Raw genomic sequence first — 14,817 nt, forward strand, 5'->3', positions numbered from 1 at the left:
GGCACAAGGTTAGACCATGATCAACGTGTTCTCTCAGGTCAGCTGATTATATAAACAAACCACTACTAGTGGCTGGTGCTGGATCAAGTGCGTGTTGAAAGGTAGAGAATTGTTACATTTTAGTGTCTTTATAGTTTTACGTCTAGTTGACTAAGGAATTATTTATATGTGAGAATTCCTCATTATTATCTTCATATAGTAGCTAAAAAAGGTGTGGTTGGTTGGTTGGTTGGTTGAGCCCTAGCTTGGCCATCATCATAGGCTTTCATAGTCGATAGGCCCATATTTTTGTCAGTGTGCCTGCATCAGTGGCTTCAGGTGAATGGACCTTCAATGTGTTGAAGCAGGTAAAGAACTATCACCATTCAACTATGGGACAAGAGCATTTGAATGTGCTCACCATGCTTAATATCAACTGTGACATTGCACGAAAGCTAGATTTTTCCTCAATAATAAGTGTATTTGCACAGAAAAAGGCTAGAAAAACATTTGTTAAATAAAAAAAAATTCAAATTATGTCTCACTCTTTTTTTGGTGCCTTATTTTGTTTTCGTGTGTCGTAATTTTTAATTTTTATTATGGCTAGGGGCCTCAAAAGCTGGAAGTGGCCCAGGCCTCTCTAGACCTCTGAGAGGGCCTGGAGACATATCAGGGAGGGAGAAGGGGGAAATTTGAGTGTAGCAGCCAGAGAGAGAGGAGAATATAATGGGAAAGCCAGACTGAGAGGAAGGGGGAAATCTGAGCAGGGGAGCCAGAAAGAAGGTGAAAGGAAAATCTGAAGGGGAGGATGTAAGAAGGAGAAGGTGTGGGGGACCCTCAAGGGGGGAACCAGATCAGGGGAAATAGGGGTGTTGGGGCAAGAGAATAAAGGAGAAACTTGACGGGAGAGTGATTGGGTTTGACATGGAGAATGTCAAACACTACAGGGACAAGGAAGTGAGGGATTTGATGGCAAGAGATTTATGTAAATGAAGCAATGCATATTTACTGAACACACAAAATGGGGCATAACATCTCTAGCTTTCCATAGTCACAGCCTTCTTGGGTAAGCAAAGTCTAGCATGCTGCCTAGACATACAGGGTAAATTTCCACTGCAATAAAAGACCTGCAGCACAGCTGTGGCTGGCCCAGGTCAACTGACTTGGACTCATAGGGCTCAGGCTATATGGCTAAAAATTGCAGTGTAGATATTTGGGCTCAGGCTGGAATCCAGGCTCTGAAATCCTGCAAGGGGGAAGGGTCTGAGAGCCTGGTCTCCAGCCCAAACCCAAGCCCAAACATCTACACTGCAATTTTTAGCACTGCAGCCCAAGCCCCGCAAGCCCAAGTCAGCTGAGACTAGGTGTGGTGGCCTTTTTATAAGAGTGTAGAGCTCGTCAGCTGACTCACCTTGGAGGCAGATTCTAAGACTCTACATAAAAATGCTATTTTGCTGAGTCTCATGGCAATTAATCAGGCAGGTTCCATTAGTGCCTTTGCAGGATACAAAATGGGTTTCAACCACTCTCAGAAAGAATGAGGGGTAAGGATATTGGCAAAGTAGCGATGTTGGTGTTGCACAGGAAACAGCCATTGAAACACCCACACTCGGGCAGAAAGTTTGTGTGTATATACTGTTATTTAACACAGGTGCCAAATAAGGATGCATTCTCTCACCTCTGTTTGGCATTGCCATTGACTTCACTGTCAGAAAAAGTGTAGATGGATACAACACAGACCTCACATGGCTCAACAATAGTACACTAGGAGATCTAGATTTTGCTGACAACATAGCTTGTCTGAGTGACATCTCAACCAACATGCAAGTAATGATTGAAAGACTATCCCAGCACCATAAAAAAGATGTGATCAATAATTAGTTATGAAAGACAAATCTGATGAGGACCCCTGCTAACTCCCAGCTCAAACGTTATTTTAGAGGGCACAAGCATACAAGAAGTGAGACAATTTAGGTACCCAGTAAATTGCAGTAATGTGCAAAACAATGGGGATGTTCAGAAAGAAATAATGTCACAAACAGGCAAAGTGGCAATTGTATTTACCAGCTTAAACTAGATTTGGTAATCTACAATCAACAAACTATGAATCTTCTACTCAAATGTTGTTTCCATCTTGACATGTGGATGTGAAAGCTGGAAATCCTAAAGGCAGACTGATGCCTAAATGCCTTTGAAGGCAAATGACTTAAAATAGTAAGTGTTATATGGAATGAATTTGTAACTAATACTGAAGTTCATCAGAGAGTTCAACCACTCCTTATCTCTAAGGTTATCCAGAAAAGAAAATGGTAATATTACGGACATATGTTAAGAATGAAGCCAGAGCATCTACCATGGCAGATGCGCTCCTGGGCAGCTGGAGGAAAGCACAGAGGGGCTCATCAGAAGAATTCCTCCATCAACCACCACTTAGAGCGAGAAATCTTATGGGACTTCACAACATAGAGGCCATGTGAAGAGCAGCCCAGGACAGATGAATGATGGAGCCTTGTTTGTGCCCTAAGCGAGGTCTGATGTTGCAGGAAGAATTCAGATTGTTATTTAAGTTACCAGTAAAGGAAATCTCAAGAAAGGGGTTAGTTTGGATAATGTCCTTTGCCTTTTGCTTCCCTCCCCACAAACATAAACTACTAGTCAGTTAAGATCATGCCACTATACACAGTGACAGACTTATCATTTTGAGTCAGTGAGATGATTCTTTGGGGAACCTTTGCCCATAACTGAGTCATTTTATACAAAAGTGGGGCATGGGATCTTCATTCCATCACCAGTCCAGCCTCCCATGACAGCCAGGAAAAAGCTTTTCAAGGAACAATTTTCCAGATAAGCTGAAACATGTGGGATGCCAGTCCCTCAGCCACAAGAGTTGCTTGTGTGCATTCTGGCAATTTTAAATATTAGCTAATTAATAATTCCACCATACATTACGTAGGTATTACTGACAATTTTAGAGAGGGAGACCTTGAAGCACATAGGTAATATGTCAGTGATTATCTATGACACGTTTTAGGATAATTTATTCAAGTAACAATAAAAATAATTGGTAAAGTAAATCTAGTACAGATGCTACTGGAATGTAGCTTGGCTGTATTCTCTTTCTCAATCTCTGCAACTATGGTGTTTGTCTGTCACTGTGTATTAACAGGAAACGTGGCACTGCATAATGCCCTCCAGGTGGTATGACAATTTTCAACTTCCTACTGAAGCTTAACCCTTTCTAGCACAAAAAGGACATGGCAATTTGAGCCTTGTTTATGTCTGAATTTTTTACTTAGCATTGTTAAAACTAACTCAACGTTCCTGTAACTGAATAATAATAATTTATTCTAATCGTTTGTTTACTTTACACATCTGACAAGAGCCTGTGGTGGCCTTGCTACCATCAGCAACAGCCTTGGTGACACCATCCCCACAGCCACATTTTGTGCTGGGTTCCCTTAACCCCCCAAATGAGTGACTGATGGCTATGATGCAGACTGTGTGGCCTTCAGGGAAAGCCACTCCATGCACTTGCAGGCCCAGTCTTTAGCACTTTCAAGGTTTTTTTCTGCAAGGAAAAGAAAGTGAATTCCCACCCTCCCCCCTCTTGAACTACAAGGGGCTGTCCCATAAAATACATAACACATTTTTTGGTGATTTTTAAGACCTACCCATCCCCTTGTAGCACTGAAACAAACATTCAAAATTAAGAAATTAAGCCCCCCTCTCGCTCTCAATGGTTAAATAATTTATGGTCGGCCCCAACCATGGAAAGCCCGAGACTCAGCCGAGGTCTCTAAAGGCAGGATTGTGCGGGGCACGGTTGCAGTGTTCTCCTGTGCATCTGGCAGAGACGAGCTCCAGGAGCTGCTGCAGACCCACCCCAGCAGGGCCCGGGGAGGAGGAGGGAGCTGATCTGAGGGAGGTCCCGAAGCTCCCAGCGCCGCAGCGCGGATCCGGGGCAGGCCGGGAGAAGATGGCAGCCGCCGCAGAAGCCATCGCCTTGCGCCTGGCTCGGCAGGAGGAGGAGATCCGCTGGTTAACAGCCGAGATCGGCCGCCTGAAGGAGCAGGAGCCGGGGCGCAGCCCAGCAAGCAGCAGCCCGGAGCTGCACTGGCTGAGGGCGGAGAACGAGAAGCTGCGCTACCGGCTCCTGCACCTTCGGCGCAGCCTGACAGCTGAGCTGGGCCGCGGGGAGCAGCGGGAGACGGGCCCCGCAGGAGGCGGCAAGGTAGCGCGCGAGGAGGGAGAGGAAGACGCCGAGCCTGCCCTGGGTGCCGGGCAGGGGCCTGCCTGGCACGCGGAGCGTGGAACCGATGGGGCTGGGGGGCCGCGGCAGCCCGTGGGGCTGGGCTGGCCTGGCCTGGAGGCCGAGGGGCGGGGCAGCCCGTGGGGCGGGCGGCCTTGCGGGCGGCCATCTGTACTGGGCGGCCTGTCAGCTGTGGGGGCTTACTGACATGAACACCAGCAACTGTCACTCAAGCTCCCAAGACGCTCTAAAATTTCTCTTGTTTTAATTTGGGTCACTTTAAGGTTCCCCCCAAGCGATCACCTTTTTCTTCTGACAAGTGCTGAAACGTTGGCGTGGCCATTATGCGGAGGTGGAGAGTAGCTCCCTGAGCCTGCATTGAACATGGGTTGGAGCCAGGAACTTATTCCTTTTTTTGTTTTTGTTTTGTTTTAAATGAACTAGTATTTGCTTAGTGTTTGTGGTTTGGTCTGTGCTTTGAAAACGTGAGGTGCTATACTGGTGCTAATTATCATTGTTCAGCAAACTAGTGTGGTGCCTTGCTGGATTAGGGCAAACTGTCTGCTAGTCAATCCAGGTAGAATTGGGGTTATTTGCTAGGTTAGAGGAACATACTAGAAGAAGTGGCAGGTGTTGATACAAGCTGTATCCATAAGGAGAGTTTACCTGCCTTTTGTTCAGGTTCACAACTTGTATGTCCTATTGGCTGCCCTACATGATTCTACATTCTCAGGTAGCAGTATTTGCCAATTATTGGTGATACCGGAGTTAGTGCCTCCTTTAGGATAAGGACCTTGCCATAGTGATTCACATTTCTGTGATTTTGAGACCAAGTTATTGCAATATGTTCCTCATGCACTTATCCTTTACAATCACTCAAACTTCAGCAGGGACAGACTGTAGCAATCCTTTTGTGTTGTTGCAGAGAGCAGATTACACAGGAGCTCAAATAGCTGTACTAGCTCTCAATGAATTTCTAGATGGAATTGAAATATAGAGCCTTAAATACGTTACAGCCTAGTTACCTCATTGATGTCCTTCTCTCTTTATGATTAAGTGATCAAATTCGGTGTCCAGAGGCCTCAGCTACATCAGAGCTTTGCTGGCCAGACATGTAGTAATAGACTATGCTCAGTCCCAAAAAGTTTACAGTCTAAAAAGAAAAGGAGTACTTGTGGCACCTTAGAGACTAACAAATTTATTTGAGCATAAGCTTTCGTGAGCTACAGCTCACTTTGCATCCGATGAAGTGAGCTGTAGCTCATGAAAGCTTATGCTCAAATAAATTTGTTAGTCTCTAAGGTGCCACAAGTACTCCTTTCCTTTTTGCGAATACAGACTAACACAGCTGCTTCTCTGAAACCAGTCTAAAAAGAGTTTACAGTCTAAACTAGAGGGTGGGATGGAAAAATAGATGCAGGGAGGTGAAATGCATCTGAGCAAGTCAGTAGCAGAACTGGAAATAAAACCCTTGTCCTGAGTAAAAGTCCATTACCTTATATTCTGGACCACAGTACCTGTCTATAGTCACTTTGTTTTCAGCGTGGTCTGAGTGTGAGACTGGTTTCTTTTGTTTTCTCACCAAAGCCTGATTTTGTTGCTCTTCAGGCTTTTTTGTTCTCTAGTCTTTTTGCAGGGAGGATTTTGTTGATATGTTGTAGCAATGAGAAAATTCCAGAGGATTTGGAAAGTTTCTATCTCTTGGACACTGGGCCGGTTATTTTCCTGGACCAGTGGACATGCACCCAGAACATTGTATAGATAGGCACTTTTTTAATTTATGTGTTACAAAATGTCTTTCAATTTCTTCTGATAGGATACACCCCATGACTTCTTTAGCCCATCATCAGACTATGTCCCATTTCTGAATATTCTTTCATTGCTGTATATCTATCTAAATTACGTGCCTGCTATGGAATGTCCCAGTAACCATAGTAGTATAACTTTTTTTTTTTTTTTTTTAAAAGAATACCTCCAATGCAGGCCTGACTGGTGCCCAAAATAAGAAGAAAAAGGAGAAGAAAAAAGAAAATGAAGTTGTGAATGGGTTTAGGAATGAGGTAAGCAGATATTTTATAGTGCACAAAAGAAGAGTCTTTGCTAGGTTCAGAGCTGGTCCTCCCCTTTGTCACACCTTCTGCCTCATAAGTAAGGCTGCGAGTCTGTCACGGATTCTGTGACCTACATGACTTCTGCAGCGGCTGAGCCAGGCAGCCCCTGGGCCAGCAGCAGTTTGAGTGTGTAGGAGGGGGCTCAGGGCTAGGGACAGTGGATTGAGGGGTTCAGGGGGTGCTTACCTCGAGGTGAGGGGCTCCCATCGGCATGGCCTTGCAGCTCCTAGGCGGAGGGTCCAGGGGACTCAGTGCACCCATACCCTCAGGCCACACCCCCGCAGCTCCCATTGGCTGCAGTTCCCAGGCAATGGGAGCTGTATAGCTGGCACTTGTGGCCGGAGCAGCGTGCAGAGCCCCCTGGCACCTTCGCAGCCTAGGAGCTGCAGGGACATGCGGAGCCAGGTAGGACGCCTGCCAACCCCACCAACCATCCCCCCCAGCATCAGTGGGGGTCCCGGACCACCTTCCCCAGCACCTGCAGGGCCCCTCGACTGCCCCCCCCCTCCCCGAGTACCTGTGGTCCCTGCTCAAGTTTTAGTTAGGGGTATATAGTAAAAGTCATGGACAGGTCACGGGCCATGAATTTTTGTTTACTGCCCATGACCTGTCCGTCCGCCTTTACTAAAAATACCTGTGACTAAAATGTAGCCTTACTCATAAGGTATTCAGGGTCTCTGACAGATTTTGCTAATTTGTGTAACATAATTAGGGGTGGGAGGGATGTTTGATATTAGGGAGATGTGGGAACATTCTAGCAACTGGCTAAGACTTGCACACATTCTTAATTTTACACACTCACCCTCCCCTGGACTAATGCAATAAGCGCTGAATTGCGTAGTAGAGATGTTTTCAAAATGTATAGAAAGCCCACATTCGCTTGCAGCATGCGTCCCCACTACTGTGGCACCGCATTACCATTGATCCTCTCCTCCCCCTCCTACTACTATTCTAGAAAATTCTTTGACCTATATAAGCGGCTGCGTCAGGCGTGCCCAGCGCAGCGTCTACAGTGTTTGTAATCTTTGTTGTGTGTACTCTACTGAAATAGCATAACAAGCCCGTGGCTTTACATTTGAATTCAATCTTATCATACCCCCTTTTAATTTTAAAATATGGATCGGTTCGTTATTAAGATAACAAAAGGAGCAGACAAACTGAATTATAATGAATGTGCTGATAGTAGTGCAAATACCTCTGACTCCTCGGTTAAGAACTTACATGAAGATAATGCCACCACCAATTCCAGTGCGTGCAATAAACTGAGTAGTGACCAACAGAAACAGACTTTGTCTCTTAGTTCAGGTCACTGTAGTTCCTAGTTAAAGCCATCAAACATTCCATCTGATGACCTGGTCTGTGATATTCCAAAAAATAGATTAGAACGCCGGTCTCAATTATCTAGAGGTCCTTATCAGCCTAGATTGAGCATGTTTCCTAGAAGTAAAATAGGGAATAAACAAAGAAGTTTTCAGTCCGATTGGTATGAAAAGTATAGGTGATTAAAATATAGCCCATCAAAGGACGCAGCATTTTGCTTTTACTGCCATTTCTTCTCCTCTAATGATGCAGCAAACAAAGGTCACACTGATCCAGCATTTATTGATAAGGGATTCAGAAACTGGCATAGGGCTAATGAATATTTTTAAAACCACCAACTGTCAAAATCTCATGTGTTGAGCTGTTCTTCATGGTCCAGTTTTAATAAAGGGAAACCTATTGATGTATTGTTGGATGAGGGCAAGCAGGCTCATCTGTCTAAACAAGAAGAAGAACGGTGCCATAACCAAAGTGTAATGGAGCGACTGATTGACATTGTTCTGTGTTTGTTTGGCAAAAGGTCGGAGACCATTCAGGGGTCACAATGAAAAAGCTGACAGTTTTGAGAGAGGTTTATTTCTAAATCTTGTCAATATGTTCCAGAAATATGATCCCGTAATGGCAAAGCATGTGCAACAATCTCCTCGAAATGCTACCTATCTGAGTAATCACATCCAAAATGATTTAATTGTGGCCTTGCACAACGTTGTGCAACAAAAGTTTGTGTCTTCCACTCAATGGAAAAATGGTCTCCATAATTGCCGACGACACTACTGACTGTGGACACCATGAACAGATGTCCATTGTGGTGCGGTATTTTGACAATGAAAAACATAGTCCAGTTGAACATTTTGTGTCTGTTCAGAGACTATTAACGGTTGATGCTCAGTTTATTTTTGACCAGTTAAATGACGTCCTTGGCATTCTTAAAATTGACTGGTCATCAGTGATGTCTGTCTGTTTTGATGGTGCATCTACTGTGTCTGGATGTACTGCGGGAGTTCAAATGGAATGTAAAGAAAGAAACAGTGAAATACTCTATGTACACTGCTATGTGCATTGTTTGAACCTCGTCCTAGTAGATGCATGCACTTCAAGTAAAGAAAACAGAACTGTCTTTGATTTTTTTGGTGTTATTCAGACTCTTTATGCCTTCATGGAGGGGAGTCCTGTGCAACATGCAGTAATGGAGAAGATTTCACAAGAAGTAGGATCCCAGTTGAAGACTTTGAAGTCACTATCAAACACAAGATGAGCATGCAGAGCAGAAGCAGTGGCTGCTGTAAAACAAAACTACTCCATGATTTTACAAGCTTTACAAGAGATTATTGAAACAACTCGCTTTGCTGACTCTAAAATAAAAGCCAGGGGCCTTATCCATGAACTAAATTCATTAAAGTTCATCTTTTCCCCTTCTCATGATGCACCCTATTCTCTAGATGGTGGTAAAAGTGAGTAAGGCTCTTCAAGCTCCAGATCTCAACTTACTTACTGCAATGACAGGGGTGAAAAGCTTGTGTAACTCTTTGACTGCAATGAGAAGTGGCCCAGAATATTTTCAATCTATTTTCAATGACAGTGTGAAAATGTGGGTAAAGAATGATATATTGATTCTTCTAGTTAAGAAGAGAAAAATGTCCATTCGTATTGATGACGCATTTGAGTCCCAGCATCACTTTGATATAAAAGAGGAGCAGGAGAGAATAACTTCATTTTACCCACTCCTAGACTCAGTGATTACCGGCGTTGACCAGCAATTTGAACAGGAGACTTGTAAAATTGTGGCTGCAATGGGAAAACTGCTGTGCTCAGACATTGGCTAGGACGATATGAAAATCACTGCCAACAAATTTAAAGTGTCCATGGATGAGTTGGAAGCTGAAGTCGGATTGCTTTGGGGTTGTGATGAATCTGTTCCTAAAGGTAGCACTACAAACACCACCAGAGAGTGGCTTGATTGGCTAAAGGAATTGGATCGGTCTTCCATGTTCCAGACCTTTTACAAATCTATTCAATGCTTTGCAGTCTTACCTGTTACAAGCTGTTCATATGAAAGAGTCTTTTAGAAACTAGCACGTGTAAAAAAACAAACTAAGAAGTACAATGTCCCGACAGCACCTCAGCTCACTCATGATTTTGTACATTGAACAAGAATTGGCTTCGTCAGTTAATTACAATGATGTGATTGAGGAATTTAAGTCCATAACACCTGGTGAGCAATGTCTCATTCTCTAGGACAGGAAGATGAAGAAACCTTAATCTGGTTTGGTCAATTTGGGTTAGCTCATTATCTGGTTAAAGATAAAGATCATAAAAATTGACTGTATCTTTGTATGTATGCCTGGTTATCACTACAGCAAAAATTTGGTATTTTGTGTCTCATTTTTTAAGTTTGTATTTTTAAAGTAAAGTTTAGTTGTTAATTTAAAAAAAAAAAAGGTTAGTTAAATTTTAGTTTCTTTAGTTTGTTTGATGAATAAAAATAATGTCCTTTATGATTGAGTATTCAATAAATGTTCGCCTTTAAAAAAAAAAAAATCCCTGGGTGCACACCCTAATGAAATGTGCTGCGCACGCCTATGCTGGGAATGGGGAACTGCGGCCAGTGGGAGCTTCGGGGCTGGTACCCACAGGCAAGGGCCGTGCACGGTGGATCCACCTGCCCCACCCCACGCCCTGGAGCCACTGCCGGACATGCTGGTTATTTCCGGGAGAAGTGTGGGGCCAGGACAGGCAAGGAGCTTGCCTTAGCCCCTCTGCGTGCCACTGTCACCCCAGAGCCGCTCAAGGTAAGTGGCCCCGAACCCCTCCTGCACCCCACACCCACCAACCCCCTGCCCTGAGCCTCCAACCCACTGCCCTAAGACCCCGCTGCACCCCGTGCCCCTCCTGCACCCCAACCCCCTGCCCTGAGCCCCTTCCTGCACACTGCACCCCCTCCCACACCCCATGCTCCCTCCCGCATCCAACCCCCTGCCCCGGCCCTGCATACAATTTCCCCACCTAGATGTGGCCGTTGGGCCAAAAAGTTTGCTCACTCCTGCACTAGTTCCGTTGAATTCAGTAGTACTGCTTACAGTGTATAAAGTTAACAATGTGCAAAGCTGTTATTTTCAAGATAAGGGTTGACATGCATATTCTTGTCAATATTGTCCAAGAGTCAGAAAGGTTTCATCAGCTAAAAATGTGACAAGAGGATTTCAGCAGCTATGAGTGATACCATGGGGGAGTGGTATATGGTAAGCAAGAATACAGGGAAATGCTTAGTGGGCACCTCCCACCCACCCTCCACCTCCACCGAGTAGCCCTGGTGAGGGTTGGATTTTAGAATATTTCAATATTAATCTTTGTAACAACCTTGAAAATGGCCATGATAGTAGTTATAACCTGACACATTGGGGGCTGAAAGTGTTTATGAATGTACATATGTATTTATTTATATTTCAGAAGCACCTGGAGACACTAACAGAGATCAGAGCCTTATTGTGCTAGATGTTGTATAAACGCATAGTAAATTAACCTCCCCTGTTTGTGTTCTCTTTTAAAAATAGTTTTGTGACTGCTGTGTGTGATTCTTACAGCTGCAGTGTGAGCCAAGCTTCATAGAAGACAGGCTGAAGCTTTATGAAACACTGAAAAAAGAGCATGATGCCTTGCTTGCTTACAGAGCAGCCAACCAGAGCAAGCCTATCAAAGTGATTCTGACTGATGGTAAAGTAATTGAAGGGGAATCTTGGAAAATGACACCATATCAGTTGGCTGCAGGAATTAGGTAAACTGCAGGTGTAAACATGTTTTAATAGATTGTGGTTTTGTTTATTTTTTCCCTCCCCCCCTGTTTGGAGCTAGTTGATGATATAGGGTCACTGAGTGGATGATTGACTTTTTTTTTTAAAATATTTGCTTTGCCTTGCTTTCATTGTGGAAGCACTGATACAGGTCTTGGACTTAATGCAGAAATCACTCGGTGTGGTTCTTTGGCCTTTGTTATACAGGTTATTAGACAAGATGATCAAAATGGTTTCTAGTTTTAAAATCCAATGAAACTGTCAGCAATTAACTCTGATACTTGAAATTTAATCCTAAATAACGATAGAATATGGGATTATTATTCAGTAAGCAGAGTTCCCATCCTCCCTTAACCTCCAAATCCTTCCTTCAGGAGAGAGTAAGTCATCACAGGGTTTACAGTCTGTAACTCAAAAGTGAACCGAGTTTGAAAATGTTTTAAAAGTCTGTGGAGGCCAAAGGGCCAGTTTTTGAAGGTTATTCAGGTGCCTAAAAATGCAGATAAGTGCCTAGTAGGATTTTCGGGAATGCCTGGGCACCTAAATCCCTTTTAAAAATCTGGCCATATACAATATGCCTTTGATACTCATGTTATATTACTTTTATTCATTAGTCGAGGACTAGCTGATAATGCAGTAATAGCCAAAGTGAATGGTGAATTGTGGGATCTGGATCGTCCATTGGAGGGAGATTGTTCACTGGAGCTGCTTACATTTGATAACGAAGAAGCTCAGGCAGTAAGTAAACGGTCTCTTGATTTTACTTGATTAAAGAAACTAATATCTTGAAAAGAAATCTCCCTTTTATTATCTTGATTTTCTTTTGTAATAAAAATCCTGAACATCAGTAGTCCTCAGTATAGTTCAATATATTGTTTACAACAAAATTATTGTTAAATGATTAGTCAAGTGACAAATAATTTTGACTTGACTAGGTATATTTGATGTATATTATATATCTGCAATTTCAAAAGGGAATTTATGGATAGACACACATTGTTTGGACTCCTTTCTTTCTCCCTCTTTTAGCTAATGTATAGTAGTTGACTGAAAACAAAACAAAAACTACCTAGATTTGTATGTTAAGTTAAAAGCAGTTTGGTGTTTTAAAAATGTCTCTAATATATGTTGTGGATGAAGCATCTAAGGGTTTTGACCCTGGGAAAACAGTGGTAGTTAAGGTTGCTCAACATCTCAAAAGATCAAGTCCTAAATGTGTTAACATGTGGGGCATCTTAGACTTTATACAGAAATCTCATCCTGATGCAGAATTTGACCTATGAATAACATATGCCTGCCTGAGTCTGCAACACTTCAGTAACTTCAGGCATGTGTGTATCTCACTCAGTGGAACTATGCGTGTGCATGAAGTTATGTGCCTAAGTTACTGTGGGCTAGGGGCTAAATGCCCCAATTCTGCAAAGATTTAAGAATGTGCTTAACCTTATGCACTGTGAATAGTCTCCTTGATTACCATATGGGACTAATCACAGTGCATAAAGGTAAGTCCGTGAATAAGTCTTTGTAGGATTGAAGCCTAAATTCAGAGCAGTTCAAAAGCTAAAAAACTTGTCATTGTGTAAGTGTCTCGATCAAATGTCCTCAGATAATGTGCACAATGGCATTTATAATAGTCAGACTGCTGTGTATGTGATCATTATTTGGGTATAAATTAAAGTTTAGGTGGCCAGAAATCAGCCTATTTATAAATGAACAAAATACAAAAAGATAGTTGTGGCTGAATCACACCAGAGGTCTAATCACTAAGCAAACTAGAATAAAACAGGGCCACAATGATACAGCTACCATCACGTTGAACCAGCATTCATCAGATACAATTATTTGAATTTACATTAATCATGTAACACAGTAGAAATAAAGACAGAAACAGCATTTCCTGCTTACGATTTAAATATCGTGGCTTCATCTCTCCACTTCTCTTTGATAGAAATGCCTGGCTTTTTAAAAAATTATGTAACACCACGAAGTCATTGTCCTGTGACCTGCTTTTCTGACTTTATTATTCATTTATAGGTTTACTGGCATTCAAGTGCTCACATCCTTGGAGAGGCCATGGAAAGTTATTATGGAGGCTGTTTGTGCTATGGGCCACCTATTGAGAATGGATTTTATTATGATATGTACATTGAAGACAGGTAAAATGTCACAGATGTCTGTAAACATTTTGCTTTTGACTTCAGTACTTAAGGTTTAGTTATACTGAATCAGGTTTTTACCTGCATATTAAAAAGAAAGTCAAGTGGATCAATTTTTTGATTTAAACCTGACAGGTTAGTCTTCTCTTCATGGCAATTTTTGGAAGAAATCATTATTCCTATCAGACTCCTCCTCAAGACTTACAGTTACTGAATGTTTTGTGAAGAAAGTAGAACTTTGGGATAAAACTTTCTAAGGTGTCTAAGTGACTTAGGAGCATAAGTACCATTTTCAGAAGTGATAGACACTTGAGAGCCTAAGTTTTCAATGACTTTCAATTAAACTTTGTCTCTTATGTCATTTTTGAAAATGGGACTTCTGATCCCAAGTTACTTAGGTGTTTACCCTTTGTGTAATCATGTTTACAGTTATATACTTCTGTCTGCTTTCTATCTCTCTGGTGTGTATATATAGCCAGGCAAAACCGAGAACCTGAAATTGCCTAAAAGGATGTCTTTTCAGCTGACTTGGGCCACATGTAGCTTTTCAGTGCTGGCCCATGTGTTGTTAAAAGTCAATAGTAAAGAAGAATTTTTTTTTTTTTTGCTTATGTCTTTTCTACTCCCTTAAATATAAAGTTGGCCTAAATGTTTTTTCTCCTTGTTTTGTTTAACCTTAGAAATGTCATGAATATCAAGTTGTCTTCCTTGTTTTTTCCTGAAGTGTCTCTAAAAGTTGGAAGAACTGAACTGTCTGTTTTCTCAATCCTCATCTGAAGGGGGGATAGCATTGAATCTTTTGTACAGAAAACTCTTCTTCCATTTGACAGGAGTTTGAGTTGAGTGATTTTTTTTTAAAGCCTGACTAAGCATCAGGTGCTTAGGTCTCTTGGTGCTGAGAAATTGTAGTGTAGATATTTGGGCTCTGGGACCCTGTGAGGGGGGAGTTTGGGCTCCAGCCGAGCACGAACATCTACACAGCAATTTTTTGGCACTACAGCCTGAGCCAGCTGACCCACACCAGCCATGGTGCTTTTTATTCCCATGTAGACATATCCTAATGCACTCAGGTGCTGTGGAGATGGGATCAGTAAAAAAAAAAGAAAAAGGACAATTATATAACGGTATATATTCTTTTGAGGCCCCAATCCTGCAAACACTTATGCATGTGTTTAACTACTGCAGCGAGTAGCCCCATTGATTTCAATGGGACT

The 14,817-nt window shown here is 42.6% G+C and overlaps 1 protein-coding gene across 2 annotated transcripts in view; it reads left to right on the top strand.

Moving 5' to 3' along the window:
• Positions 1 to 3,895: 3,895 nt before the first annotated feature.
• The window catches only part of LOC144271114 (threonine--tRNA ligase 1, cytoplasmic-like), a 29,199-nt gene continuing 18,277 nt past the window's right edge, over positions 3,896 to 14,817 (top strand). The window contains exons 1-5 of one of the 2 annotated variants that reach the window (XM_077828223.1): positions 3,896 to 4,210; positions 6,196 to 6,288; positions 11,241 to 11,431; positions 12,062 to 12,185; positions 13,482 to 13,603. In XM_077828223.1, coding sequence (XP_077684349.1) covers positions 3,956 to 4,210; positions 6,196 to 6,288; positions 11,241 to 11,431; positions 12,062 to 12,185; positions 13,482 to 13,603 — 785 coding nt within the window. In that variant the 5' untranslated portion in view covers positions 3,896 to 3,955. The remainder of the gene's footprint in view (positions 4,211 to 6,195; positions 6,289 to 11,240; positions 11,432 to 12,061; positions 12,186 to 13,481; positions 13,604 to 14,817) is intronic. The other variant, XM_077828222.1, reaches the window with a different exon arrangement.

This window comes from Eretmochelys imbricata, chromosome 10, assembly GCF_965152235.1.
Source record: "Eretmochelys imbricata isolate rEreImb1 chromosome 10, rEreImb1.hap1, whole genome shotgun sequence".
NCBI classification, from domain to species: domain Eukaryota; kingdom Metazoa; phylum Chordata; order Testudines; family Cheloniidae; genus Eretmochelys; species Eretmochelys imbricata.